Source organism: Mus caroli, chromosome 8 (assembly GCF_900094665.2).
Source record: "Mus caroli chromosome 8, CAROLI_EIJ_v1.1, whole genome shotgun sequence".
NCBI lineage: Eukaryota > Metazoa > Chordata > Mammalia > Rodentia > Muridae > Mus > Mus caroli.
In genome coordinates this window covers 63736152-63750351 of record NC_034577.1, presented here as the reverse complement: position 1 = coordinate 63750351, position 14200 = coordinate 63736152, and the positions used below count along the sequence as shown (strand labels likewise).

Genomic DNA, 14200 nt, shown 5'->3' with positions numbered 1-14200 from the left:
GTGGGTGGGTGGATGGATGGATGGGTGGGTGGGTGGATGGGTGGATAGATGAGAGGTGGGTGGATTTTTGGTGGGTGAGTAGTGGGTGGATGGATGGTGCATTGATAATGTGGTTTGGGGGATAATGGTGGTGAATTTGGGGGTAAGGTTGGTAGGTGAGGGGGTCAGCTGGGAAGCCCATGCTGGCAGATTGTCCCTCTCTTCAAGTTACCTAAGTCACCAGGAATTGTCTTTTCCTCCCTTGTCCTTGGCCATGACCTCAGTCCCTGTGTATCAGGTCTCCAGGCCTCACATTTCACTTGATATACACAGTGTTTGTTCATATTTGAATATCCTGCCAAGTCTGCCCTGAGCACTCCGTAGCCACCCTGCCTTCACCATGTGACCCAGGTGTTTTCCCCAGAGCCCCGCTGTTGGACTTCCCTGCACACACTGTGCGGTGCTCACCCTGTCACCCTGTCAGGGCCAAACCTGTGCACAGAGGGTGGTGGCCCCTCTCTCTGACCTCAGCCTCACCCCCAGCCTCACCCTGTTTGCCAAAATCTGTGAGAAGACAGTTCTGAAGCGGGTGCTGAAGGAGCTCTGGAAGCTGGTGATGAACACAATGGAGAAGACCATCGTCCTGCCGCCGCTCACTGACCAGACGGTGAGACTCCTGTCCCAGGACACTTGGCCATCTCTGTGAGGGAAGCCCAGGGAATGTGATGCCTCCAAGATAGGGGTCAGGACACTGACACTGGGGTCCAGGGGGTCACTCAGGTGTAATCAAGGGTGAACACTGGGGACAATTGGAAAGTCAGAGCCCATAGCTATCTCAAGCCAATTGTCTCCCTAACATCCAGTGAGAAGCTGGGGAATCTGAGATGAAGAGCCAGATGTGCCTGCACATGACACTGATAACACAGGCTGAGGGCCCAGGGCTGGTAGCAGGATGCCCAGGGGTGGACACTCATGTGGAGGAGGGTGGCGAGGCCTCAGCCAGGTGCCTGTAGCTGGGCACTCAGGACTGGTCCTCTGGGCAAGGCCAGGGCTGGGGCGGGGCGACATCGCCTCAGTGTCTGCCCAGAGCCACTCACAGTGACTTATTCCCCTCTCCCCACCCTGCCCCCGTTCCGGCTGGCAGATGATTGTAAGTAGAGACCCGTTTGTCCGTCTGTCTGTCCATCGTCCTTTTTCGTTCGCTGTGTGTTTGGACTGGGGCCGCCCCCACCCTCCCAGTGCCCCCTCCTCCCCTCACCTTGACTTTGTATCTGTGTGCTGGTGGGTGGGGCATCAAGAGGAGTGGGGCTTGGAGGCCACACCCCTCCCAGACTCAAAAGCAGAGCCTACCTACATCCACACTGTCAGCCTGTTCCTTCTTGCCCAATCCTGTCCCTGTCCTTTGGATGGAAACCCAGCAGTCTCAAGGGTAGAAAGAGGGGGGTGGAGTCCTCCCTCTCACATGCAGGTGTCTGCCATGCGGCCTGCTCAGCATGACTCCCTTAGTGCACAGGCACACACCAAGACATTTGGAGGCCCAGCTGGGAGACCTGGAGAGTATGTAGGCAGTCTGGGTGTTGCCACTTTGTCCAGACCATCACCTGGGAGAAACTCCCAACCTTGGTTTCTGGGAATGGGAAAGAATTGGAAAGAATTTCATGCCAGGGCTTTCTGAGCTACCAGAGTGAAAGGGAGCAATCACGGTATCCAAACGTTTGCCCAGTGACCCACAGACCCCTCAGTAAAACCATCCCCTCGGCCGGGCGTGGTGGCGCACGCCTTTAATCCCAGCACTCGGGAGGCAGAGGCAGGTGGATTTCTGAGTTTGAGGCCAGCCTGGTCTACAAAGTGAGTTCCAGGACAGCCAGGGCTATAGAGAAACCCTGTCTCAAAAAAAAGAAAAAAAAATCCCCTCCAACAACTCTCTATGAGTCAGGCGAGACCACCATGACATTTTACTTTGTCCCAAACTCACCTTCCCAGAGGACACAGCGTGGCATCATGCCCAGTGCCCAGGTTATAGTTGTAGGCAAACTGTAAAGGAAAACAAGACACAGACAGCTTGTGACAGGCCAGTGCCTGTCACAGCTTACCTTCATGACAGCCCTCTGAGGGAAGTCTCAATACAATCAATCTAGTGGGAAAAGCCAAGGCTGGGAGAGCAGCCTTCTGGCTCAGGCCATAGGTTAGAGATGGCTTCAGTTTAGATCTGTCTCAGTACAGAACGGGGATGCTTCTGTTAATATGGGATCCAGCAGGTTTCTTTGTACACCAAATGTAAATGGCTTGTATTTTGACAGTGGCGTTTACCTTGTGCTCTTGCTGGCTCTGGCCCTGGCACTCTTTTCTCCTCCTCTTTCTCACCCACCCTCTTCCCTCACCTTTCATCTCCCTTCCCATCCTTCCTCTCCCTCCTCTTCCTGGATTTCTCCATCCACCCCCTCCCCTATTGACTCCTCCCCTCCCCCTCCTCCCCTTTTTCTCTCTCTGGATCATACAGCTTCTCTTCTCCTTCCTCTCCTTCCTCTGTCTCTTAGGAGTGAGCCTCCACATTCCCCAGCATTCCCCAACCCTTAGTCAGTGCAGCCCTCCTGTTCCCACATGGGAGACTGATTCTCCTGGGTCCTGACCTCCATATGACATTGTCTCTGCAGGGCACCCTCTTGAGAAAACATGGCAAGGGCCTAGAAAAGGTAATGAGGACCTCGGCTTGCCGGGTCCGGGTGTCCGCGTGAGTGCTCCTGTGGTTCCTACTTGGGTAGGAAGGTCAGCTGATGCCACAGTGGGAGGCTGATCTTGATCTGGTCCCTAGGAACTGAAAGTCAGAGCTCAGATCCTTTTCTGGAGGTGGGGGGAGGGGGAGTATGTGCACAGCCCTTCTGTCCCTCAGCCCCAGACTCAGTTGATATCTGTGGTTTCTTCCAAGGACCACATCCTGGATGGCCCTGCACTGAGACATAGATTCTTGTTGCTTTAATGAATGTTTATTGTAAGGCTAAATGTGGCCAAATGTGGGCAGTTGCTTGACTGCGAACTTGATTGCAAGCTTGATTGCACAAAATGAATGTATCAGGGCCTCTCCATGCCCTGAATGGGTCTTGGTGTTATGACTGGAGCATAGGGTATTTCCACTCCCAATCACTCCTCGAGGCGCTGTGGTCAACGATGTATGAGTTTACATGTGATCATGCAAAGCATGTTGTGTGTTCTGGCCTGAGAGGTTCCTGATGTGTGAATTGATTGTATTTTTTTAAATTATTATTTTAAATGTCTGCAGAATCAGTCTGCAGGTCTAGAGTATGTGTCTGTGTGCATATGTGTGTTTGCCTGTGTGTATGTGTGGGTCTGCCTGGGGTGTGTGTGTCTGAGTGTGCAAGCATATGTATCTGTGTGTGCATGTGTATGTCTGTGTGTACATGCATATGTGTGAAAGTGTATGTGTGTTCATGCACATGTTCTCCTGTGTGTGCATGTCTGTGTGCAAGCATGTGTGCCTGTGTGTACATGTAAGCATGTGTGTTTATGGGTGTGTGTGAGTGTGTGTGTGTGTGTGTGTGTGTGTGTGTGTGTGTGTGTGTGTATGAAGGCACTTGGAGCTTGCAGGACTAATTAGGGCATTTCAGGCCTCCCCAACACTGGCTTGGGGCATGTGGGGGGTACAGAGACCTGGAGCCCTCCCTTTCCTTGCCTTCTCCTGTAGTCGGGGTTATAGCCTTCTAGGAGTCCCCAATATGTGCAGTGGTCAAGAAGTCTACACTCAGAGACAAAGGTAGATGCCTCAGATGGGAGGCACTAGTATCCACTTCAATGACTGGGGGGAGCTCACCCTATGATTCCAAGGGGCAGGGAAGTCCCACTGAGTATCCTCCCAACACGCATCAGAACTCTGACCTCCGCCTGGTTCTCTCCACAGGGCAGGGTGAAACTGCCAAGCCACTCAGACGTAAGCCTGGCCTCTCACTGTCTGTCTGGCTCCCACCCCATCCCTCTTCCTCCCTGCCCCTTCCTCTCTGTGGTCCGTGCCGTGCCGTCGGGGGCATCCTGTGGCCCTGTCTGTTATTTCTTCTTCCTCTGTCTGTCTGACTTGTTTGTCGGTGGGTAGGGAAGGGCAGTGGGAGGCGTGGAGGGTGCTCAGGAGGGCCCCTGCTTTGCACTGGAGCACAGGTGGGTGCAACAAGGGAAACAGGCCCAGACAGGTAGGCTCTGGTAACTCCAGCTCACAGCCTCAGGGAGCCCTAAGACTACAGGGCTGTGGTGCAGCAGAAGCCGCTCACTGAGCACTCACAGGGCCAGACTGTGACTTCTGTCCTGATGTGTGTGTGACGGTCTGGTTTCCATCCCCAGCAGGACAGAATAGCACACAGAGTGACAGCCTGAAGTCACAAAGACAGGTGGTGTTTCCAAACATCCTCCGCTAAACAGTCCAACCGATAGCCCTGGGCCATCCTAGCTGGTGGAGCCAGCTTCCCTCCCACAAGTTACTAATTAGCATGGAGATACCAGGCCCAGAGAAGACTAGGCCTGAGGTCTTGCAGTTCAGTGGAGAATCTGAGGATGGGACCCAGTCTACCAGGCATTACCTGTGATGAGACCAAGACAGCAAACAAGACATCAAGGAATTACACATCCTTTCAAGGCCATAGGGTGGCTGTGACCACCATCTAAAGGGGTAGCAGTTTCAGAGGGGTTAAGTCACCTATCCAGGGCTGCATAGCCTGGTTGGGGTTTTCACCAAGATCTGCCTGGCTCTGCATAGCCATAGTTGGCATCTGGTGGGCATCTTGGGGAGAGGGGAAGTATATGCAGATGCCAGTATGTGAGGAGTCTTCCTGATGCTCAAAGAGTCCCCCCCCCCAGGGGTGGCGAGGGGAAAGGAAATTCCCCCAAGGTGGGTCCCTGAATGCCCAGCCTGGCTCAGGACCCATTGCCATTAACAAGCCCATCTCTGTCCTCCCTCATCACGCCACACATGGGCAGGCAGCCACATGCCTGTTTCTCTTATGTCTTCCAGTTGTGAGGCCATGATGGGTATGACAGGGTGGGCAGTCTTCCCAGAGAACTGGGCTTCTCCTGCAACAAGGTGCCATGTGCTCCTGGATCTCACTGGGGCTCCTGATCCTGCTGTCCATGGGTCTCAACCATTGCTTGAACCTTTGGACAGGAACCAAGTTGGCAGTTGGGTTTGGGTCGCTCAGGATGGGGAACTACTTAGAAAATGCACACTCTCACCCGAGCCACCTGCTGTTTTCCACAGGGGACACAAATGATCTTCAATGCTGCCAAGGAGCTGGGCCAGCTGTCCAAACTTAAGGTGAGGGGGCAGAAGATCTCAGGAGAAAGACTAGGGACAGATCAACAGGCAAAAATCCCTGCTCCCAGACCTGAATCCCACTTAAAATGTCCTTGAGTATAATGGATCAAGGATACAGATCACTTGATCCACAGCATGGAAATCGAAGACTCACAGTGTCAAAGCTTTGCCCACCTAACCTCTCCCTGCCATCCCCACAGGATCACATGGTGCGGGAAGAAGCCAAGAGCTTGACCCCGAAGCAGTGCGCTGTTGTTGAACTGGCCCTGGACACCATCAAGGTAAGGGAGGGGCTACAGAGGGTTTTAAGAGAGAGCATGGGAAAGTGGAATTTGAGGAATGCATAGGAATTTACAAAGTAAAGTATATGGGTAGTGAGCAGGGAGGAACTTTCCATCTGTGCACACAGTAAATACAAAGGTCCTGGGGCAGCTGTGGCCTGGTGAAGATGGGGAGGGTGAGAGGTGCTGGGAGCCATCTGCAACCTCGCTGTGTCCACCCTCAGCAATACTTCCACGCGGGGGGCGTGGGCCTCAAGAAGACCTTCCTGGAGAAGAGCCCGGACCTCCAGTCCCTGCGCTACGCCCTGTCGCTCTACACGCAGGCCACCGACCTGCTCATCAAAACCTTCGTGCAGACTCAGTCAGCGCAGGGTAAGGGAATCTGGTGCTTTCTTCCCGAGCCAACCAGAGTCTCCCCGCCCAGCCACAGGCTCCTTCCCTGAATGACTGACAGACCTCAATGGGGGCGGGGCATCCGACATCTAGGCACCAAAGGCGATTCTTTCAAGACAAAGAAACAAGGGGTGATGGACAGCCGTTGGAGGGAATCTCACTGACTCCAGAAGCCAGGATTTTAAAGCTTCCAGGGCAATGGAGTGACTGTCATTGAGGGGCGGGACCTGGTTGTCCGCTCTGGGGCAGGACTTCTATGGTACTCTTAGAATAGGGGAAAATTGACAGCTCCAGGTGAAATCTGATGTCATGGATTCAAAGCGTAGCTTCCTCCTTGGGGGCGGGGCCTCTGCGCTATGTCAAAGATGTGGAATGATTGACAGGTCTAGGAGGCTCAAGGATCTGGCCCTGGGAGGTGTGGGGACCTGGGAGGTGCTGGGCCTCAGGTCTCCCCCGATCCCTCTGTCTGTCTGTGTTGCTTCTGTCCCCGTCCCTCTGAGCTCTCGTGCAGCAGCTGAGGCCACAGGGCAGGGGTCCAAGGTCCTAGAATCTCTTTCTCTCTCTCTCTCGGGACCCCCGTTCAGAATTACCCCAAAGGTGCCAGCTGGGCAGAGGTTGGTGACCTCAGGCTTTGTTCTCGTGGTGGAACGAGGAAGGTTGTTATCTATGGCCCCCAACCCCGCACAGCGGGTGGAGCCCAAGCCTCAGTTTCCTCTCCTGTTCTTGTTGCTTTTGGTGTCCCTAGTGTTCCCGGAGTGGGAGGCTGTCTGTCTGTCCGTCCGTCTGCACTGACGTTTCTTTCTCTCTCCCCTTCTCTCTCTCTCTTTCTCTCTCTCTCTTGCTCTCTATCACACTCTCTCACTCTCTCTTGCTCTCTCTCTCTCTCTCTCTCTCTTGCTCTCTTGTTCTTCCTGTTACTCGCTGCCCCCTTTCTGCGCCCCCCCCCCCCCGCCCCCTCCCCCGCCACGTACACTCCTCCCTCCTCTCCTCCTCCCTCCCTGTCCATCCTGGTCAGTCCATGGTGGAAAAGGGACTAGGTTTACCCTTAGTGAAGACGTTTGTCCTGAGATGGGTACGTGCCTGCGCCGCCCGCCACCCGCACGCGGTGCCCGGTGCCTGCGCCCTTCCCCCTGCCCGGCTAGTAAGACCCCGGCCTTCCCGCACGGGGGAGCCATGTCCTCGCACATGGGGAAGGGCGGCTTGCTGGCTCCACCCAGGGAAGGAGTCCCCATCCCTTTCTCTCGAGACACACGCATCCCAGGCTGGGCCTGCGCCTTCCATTCCCAGAAAAGCACAAAAAAACTACACAATGAAGTGTGCTCAGATCCTAGGTCAGCCATTCTGCAGCCAGCCTCCTCCCTGACTGTTCTGTCACCTGGAAAACAGGGATAGTCAAGATGGACATTTCCAGATGTGCCTGATGACACAGGCCTGTGGTCCCTGTACTTGGGAAGCAGTGATAGGGGGATCACATGTTCCCACCAATCTTAGTCAAATACCCGCCCCCATCCAAAAAGAACTTGCATCCTGTCCAGTCTTCCCACAGGCACCTGAGGTTTCCTGTGGTTGAGGGTCAAGGCAGCCTCCTTCCCCTACAAGGGACTATGGTTATGGTGGGAGGGTGGAGTGTGTAACAGCCCCTTCCTGGTGGAGCCAGCAAACCTGGGGTGGGGGCCGGCACCGCCCCCTCCTCACTTCTTACTAGCCTGGGCCTTGATCTGACCTTTTACACAACCCACCATGTCTAACTCCCCAGCACCCCACCTCTGGCCCGGACTGAGCTTGCTGAAGCATTGGCCTGGGGGGAGGGGGCTGAGCATGTGACTGGGGAGGTATCTGAGATGATATGGGTGGCCACCTGAGGTGGACAGTGCTGGGGCCATGAGCGCAGGAGTCTCCTGGCCGCCCTGTTTCCTGATCCCCATCACTTCCTGTCCAGCACAGGTAACCTGGATGGACCTCTGATGATCACCTTGCCTTCCACATTCTCTTCCTTGCCATGCCCGTGCATGGGGTGCCCTGGGAGTGGAGAGCTGCCTGGGGCGGGGCGGGGTGGGGTGGGGGGTGTTGGTGAGGTGCTGGTGGCCACAGCCTCACAGGCCCTGGGATGTGCATCTGAGTCACAGGTCTGGATGGTTAAAGCAGTAGTTTTTAAGCTGACCCCTCATGAGTCCCCAGCATAACCAGCATGAGACTTCATGGTGATTGGGAGGAGCCCTGCGCATGGCTACCACACAGACAAATTCGTTGACTAGGAAACTAATATTAGGGGTGTGTTGACATCAGGAATAGCTGGATCCAGATTCCAATGCCATTGGTCAATTGGTTTCCTTGAAGACCTTTGTGACCAGATGACAATAAAAATTAGGAACTGAGTTTCTATTAGCCCAGCCTGGATCACATGATCATGGAGAGAGCAATCGCTGCTTCTCGGGCAGGAAATGCCCTGTGTGGACTGTTGTAGCTCTCTAAGTCACCGCAGCTTTTGAAGAGCTGCTCGGTGGGAACTGAAGTTTGCCAGTAGATCTGGAGTCAGGACAGGGGCGACAGAAGCTGTTATGTCAAGGGGCAGGGCATTCTGGGAGGCTTCAGAAGGCTGGGAAGGAGCCTGTGGGTGGGGCACTGGACTCTAAGGGCCTCTTGGGAGGGACCCTGCAAGAAGACAGAAGTGCTTCCTTGGAGCCTGAGATGGGAGCCACGGGAGGCTCTTGAGCAGAGGAGGGATGGGGTCTGCTAGGCCGTTTTTACTGTTGTATTGGTGGCCGAGAGGGAGGAGAACCAACCCTGGGAAGCGACTAGCCTAGGGTGTCAGGGCGGGAGCTGAGCCAGGTCTGCAGAGGCACATGAGCAGACTCCAGATACATTTTGAAGGCAACATAGTCAGGACTTTTCTGGGTCCCACCACCTCGGGCTAGTGTGAGGACAGGAGATTGGATGGACAGAGGAGAGAGGGAGGAAAGCTGGGGACGAGTCAGCGGCACTGATAGCCAGAGAGAATCATTGAAGTAGGCTCAGGAGGCAGGGAGAGCCCAGGAGAAAATGAGGCAGATGCACTCGGCTCAGGGAGGTTAGGAGATTTTGCCTCAAGTCACACATCGAAGCAGCAAAACCCCACAACTTAGGACTCTTGGCTTCCTAGTGGCACCTGCCATCCCCTCCCCTCAGTGCTTCTGTGATCTGTGGCTGCCAGCACAGGGTGGGGGAGGTGACTGAGGGTGCTCCTGGTGGGTGGGGAAGAGCCTAGTTCACATCAGGCATCTTCCCTGTCCCACCCAGGCTCTGGTGTGGAGGACCCTGTAGGTGAAGTGTCCGTCCACGTGGAGCTGTTCACGCATCCGGGAACTGGGGAACAGAAGGTCACAGTGAAGGGTGAGTTGGCCCGATGAGGGAAGGAACCAAGTTCAGACTCACTGAAGCTCAAGGGCAGGGAACTGTTTTCTTTGGTGGTTTAGAAAATGGAAAAATCCTGAGCTAAATCCGTGTCAGGCTTAGCTGCATCCGGGAATTCCAACAGGACCCCAAGCCTTAGTCCCTTTTCCCCAGTCTCCTGTCAGAGAGGCTTGGGGAGTCTCTTTCTGACCTGAAAAACCAGAGAGTGGTTCAGTCACACGGGGGAACATCACTAGACTTCCCCTCTACCCCAACAGTGGTGGCCGCCAATGACCTCAAGTGGCAGACTTCTGGCATCTTCCGCCCGTTCATCGAGGTCAACATCGTTGGACCTCAGCTTAGCGACAAGAAACGCAAGTTCGCCACCAAATCCAAAAACAACAGCTGGGCGCCCAAGTATAACGAGAGCTTCCAGTTGTGAGTCGGGTGGGGACACCCTCAGATGAACCTCAGGACCAGTGGGTGCCACTGGTGCCCAGGGGTGGTGGGCACAGCCATTGCCAAGGTGCAAAGGGGGACTTTCGGGTCACGGTCCCTTCCTCAGATAGGTCCCTGGGGAGGTGAAATGCTTGGGGTAGGGGTAGGAGGGAAGAGAAGATGGGCGAGAGGATCCTGGGTGCGGGAGTGAGGTCACAGGGGTCAGGGCCTAAGAACAGCTGGCCTGCTCCGGCCAATAGCTTTGTCATTTAGTGTAGTTGGCTCGAGTGTGGTGCAGGGTAGGGATGGCCGCCACACGCGGCAGAGGTGGGTACTGGGGAGATGGGATGATAGTCGGGGGCTACAGGAGGCTGACTGGCGTGGCCCGATCCCAGAAAACTGAGCAGAAGGCAGGGTGCAGCAGGGCCCGGAACGGGGCGTGGCCAGCATGGGTGGAAGGAGTGGGCGTGGCCGGAGCCCAAACTCAAGCTGCTGCGCCTTAGGGATCTCAGCTGCGCTGTGGGGTTCACTCCCTCGCCTGCCCTACGGGATGCGCTGGGCAGATCCGGTCTGGGCTGTGGGTTTCCTAGTGGGCGTGGCCTAGTTGGCGGGCTTTTTGTGGGAGCGACCAGGGTAGCGTGGAAGGGGTTCTCTAGCCAACTTCCCAGGAGTACGAACTACTAACGTATGTGGCAGCGTGGTGTGAACGGCTCGCTGGTGGCTCCTCTGCGTGACGGCGGGTGACTGGGCTCACGGTGGCCTCTCGCTGAGCCGGTCCTTGCCCACAGTTCCCTGAGCGCCGACGCGGGCCCCGAGTGCTACGAGCTGCAGGTGTGCGTGAAGGACTACTGCTTCGCGCGCGAAGACCGCACGGTGGGGCTGGCGGTGCTGCAACTGCGAGAGCTGGCCCAGCGCGGGAGCGCCGCGTGCTGGCTTCCACTCGGCCGCCGCATCCACATGGACGACACGGGGCTCACAGTGCTGCGCATCCTGTCGCAGCGCAGCAACGATGAGGTGGCCAAGGAATTCGTCAAGCTCAAGTCGGACACGCGCTCAGCCGAGGAGGGCGGTGCCGCGCCTGCGCCCTAGCGCGCGTTTCGGCGGCGGGGCGGGGCCTGGGAACGGATGAGGCCCCGCCTTCCATAGGCCACCGTCTCTCCAGAGGCCACGCCCCTGCACCTCAGTGGCCTTGGCTGGGGAGGCCCTGCCTCCTGCCCCTGGAAAAGCCATAGAGGGTCCGGTGCCCAGGGCATGGGCTGGGCAGGCCTGCCTGGGAGGCCGGGTCGTAGCCTCTGGTGTCTGTGCAAAATACAGTGTGGGGTGGGCTCTCAAAAGCACACGCGCCCTCGGCGCACACCTGGGGCTGAGGGCGCCTCTCTCCGCGGACCCCGCCCTCAGCAGCGGGCCCATTGGCAGCTGGCGACATCCTGCTCGTGCCACACACGGTGGGCTGAGCTCCGACGAAAGGCTCAGCCCCCATCGCTGCTAAGTACCCGATTTAGAATCTCCCCGATTCTTCCCCGAGGGCCCCACAGGCCAGGCGCCCCCTCCCCCCAATTGAACCGGTTGCCAAACAAGTTTCTGTCCTTGCCCTTCCTTCTGGGACTTTAGTCGGAACCGGCCTAGTCAAGAAGGGGGAGGGGGGTGGGGTTTTCCCAGAGCCAAGGGCCCCCATCCCATCTTTTCTCCAAATCCAGTCAGGAAATAAGAGATCAGAAACTAGGAAGGAGGGAAAGAGCGAGAATATGAATGTGTATTTCTGAGTGTCCTGTGCTTGTGATAAAGGGATGACCCTTTTCTAATTGGCTTTGAAACACAGCATGTCCCCTGAATGTCACGTGCAGTGACAGGGTAGAATTCAGGCTCTTACATAGGATCCAGGTTTCATCCATGGACAGGGAGTTCAGAGGCTACATTCCATACATTGAGGGGGGACTCGATCCCGACCACACTGGAGCTCAGGAGCTCAGGAGGGAGTGATTTACACTTTAGGGCATCAAACATGGCTAAAGGGGAAGTGGTCTAACCAGAGATCAATCATATAAAGTTTCTACATTGCTGGCAAGAATGTGGGGGTTTGTGTGACAGAGCCAAGATAGTTATGGTGACCTCTGCACGTGCGTACGTGCGTGCGTGCGTGTGTGTGTGTGTGTGTGTGTGTGTGTGTTTTCTAGCCCCAGAATGTTGAAGGAAGTACATGGGAGTGTTTGTCTAGGGAATTGTTCTGACTCCCAGGCTAGGACTGTTTGAAATTTCCTTTTATTTACCCAGAGACCTCCTACTCATCCCTCAGCACCCATTACAACCCCGCCACACCCCCACTCCCGTACAAAATCATTACTCAAGGAATTCCCCAGTATTCTTTCCCTTTTCTGATTTGGCCCTGATGTCATGAGACTGAGGTGTCTTTGCCTGGCTCTGGCTAAATTCCAGGCTGAGGCTTCAAGGGAGCCCTAAGCTTCCCCAGAATAAGCAGGTCACAGTCATTGAAGGAAGGTCGTGCTGACTTGAATTGTATTGAGAGTGGCTGAGGGTCTGCATATGACCCCAATTCACATGCATGGTTTTCATTACAGTTTCCCCTGACTTGACAGATACCCCTATGTGGGAGGTGTCCAAGCTGAGCCCAGGACACAATAGATGGAAGTAGAGCAGAGGGCTGAGCTCTGATCTCAGGACAGCCCCAGATATAGCAATGTCCTGAAAGGAAGTTATTCCAGGGCCTGGCTGGTTGGGTTCTTACCACCTCCCCTGGTGGCCCCTTGCTGCTGGAGTCCTACATTAAAATATACTGGGGTGCAGCTCCAGAATCCACAGGTCAGGGACGGTTAGAGACTGGTTAGCCTGGCCTTCAGAAGGCAGGAAGAAGCCACAGCCCCACCCACAGGAGAGGCAGATGCCAAGGGGTGAGGGAGGCTGCAGTGTGGGCAGAAGAGGGAGGAGGAAGAGCAAGTGGAAGGGGCTGGGGTCCAGGCTTATCTATACCCTACCTAGACTTCCTCAGTCAGGGGGCTAGGGCAGAGCTCAGCACCTGCCAATCATGCATCGTCCTAGGTTTCTTTCCCAACGTTGAAAAATTAAAAAGGCCCTGCAGTCAGCTCACCATGTCTGGGCAAGTCAGCACTTGAAGGTTCGCCCTCTGCACTCCAGTCTGTTTCAGGCCCCAGGGCCTGTCACCTCACCTGCCCCATCAGACATGCAAAAAATCAAGTGCACCCAGAACTCCTGGGGACCTCTCTCAGCCTGGACCGCAGACCTCTCAGGTCCCAAGGGCAGCCCTGCTGGGGGTGGGACAAGGTGCAGGGTCGGCTTGATTCTGCCCACTCCACCCATCTACCCCAGCATCTTTCAGGACCAAAGCTGGCTCTGTGGACCCACCTCCCTCTCCTCTTTACATCTTATTGTTTTAAAAATCGAATTTGGCTGAGCTGTTGGATCCGGGTGACACAGGTGACAAGCAAGAGTCCCCTGCACCCCAGAAGGTTCCTGACCCAAGCCCCTGCCGTGCAGCCCAGGGAGCCCCTCTGACTCGCCTTTCTTAGCATGTGACTGCAAAGGTAGAATCCCAGTATCGTGCTTTTGGTTTTTCGGGTTTGTTTTTGTTTTTTGGAGGGATTTTTAGGTCCACCCCGTTAGTCCAGCATCTTTCAAGATGCCCTCAATTCTCAGTCAACACGTGACTTGGGACGCATACCCGGGGAGTGTTCATGAGTGCATGGAGTTGAGATGTTTTGCACTATTTTGAATTTTTGGTCTCTGTAAAAAATATTTTATTAACATTAAAAAAAAAAAGAAAAAGAAAACAAAAAACAAACAAACAAAAACCACAGAATCCCTGAAACTGGCTGGAGTTCTTGAGCTCCTTTAGACAAAACCTCAGTAGGGGCCTAGTAGGTAAAGGTGCTTGCTGCCAAACTGGAAGCTGAATTCAACCCTGGGGATGCACATGGTGGAAGGAAGACTCCCTGAAATTGTCCTTTCACCTCCACACACTAAAACTGTTGGGGGCTAGACATATGCAAAAGACTGGGCTGTCTTTACTCAGAGTATTTCTTCTCCCAGAACAAGTATACCCTGCTTAGCCAGCAAGCATACCCATGGGTACCCCAAACCAACCGAGAAGCAGAGGCCTGTTAGAAGGGGGTGGGGCACTTGGTTGTTGGAATGCGGCACCGTGAACTCATGTGCTTGTCTGTCATCACAAGCCCTGGGAGGTAGAGGCAGAAAGATCAGAATTTAAGATCATCCCTGGTTACATAGTTGGACAGCCTAGGCTACATGAGAACCTAGAAAATAATTGCACATACTATGTGGGGTCCCACACAATGTTAGAGAAGAGCCCTGTGAACCTGAGCCATTGAGTGACAATGTCCTGGAGGGTACAGAGGAGACCCAGGGACAAGCTGATGCGTCTCAGAGTGGTAGGAGC

General features: G+C 55.1%; 1 protein-coding gene across 7 annotated transcripts in view; it reads left to right on the top strand.

Moving 5' to 3' along the window:
• Unc13a (unc-13 homolog A) overlaps positions 1 to 13612 on the top strand; it is a 46468-nt gene extending 32856 nt beyond the window's left edge. For 2 of the 7 annotated variants that reach the window (XM_029480497.1, XM_029480496.1), the window contains exons 35-44: positions 523 to 646; positions 1124 to 1129; positions 2634 to 2672; positions 3893 to 3922; positions 5234 to 5290; positions 5491 to 5571; positions 5796 to 5943; positions 9241 to 9333; positions 9612 to 9771; positions 10560 to 12953. In XM_029480497.1, the coding sequence (XP_029336357.1) occupies positions 523 to 646; positions 1124 to 1129; positions 2634 to 2672; positions 3893 to 3922; positions 5234 to 5290; positions 5491 to 5571; positions 5796 to 5943; positions 9241 to 9333; positions 9612 to 9771; positions 10560 to 10860 (1039 nt within the window). In that variant the 3' untranslated portion in view covers positions 10861 to 12953. Of the gene's footprint in view, positions 1 to 522; positions 647 to 1123; positions 1130 to 2633; positions 2673 to 3892; positions 3923 to 5233; positions 5291 to 5490; positions 5572 to 5795; positions 5944 to 9240; positions 9334 to 9611; positions 9772 to 10559 lie in introns of all 7 variants that reach the window. The other 5 variants (XM_029480501.1, XM_029480500.1, XM_021169419.1 and 2 more) reach the window with 4 other exon arrangements.
• Positions 13613 to 14200: the final 588 nt, after the last annotated feature.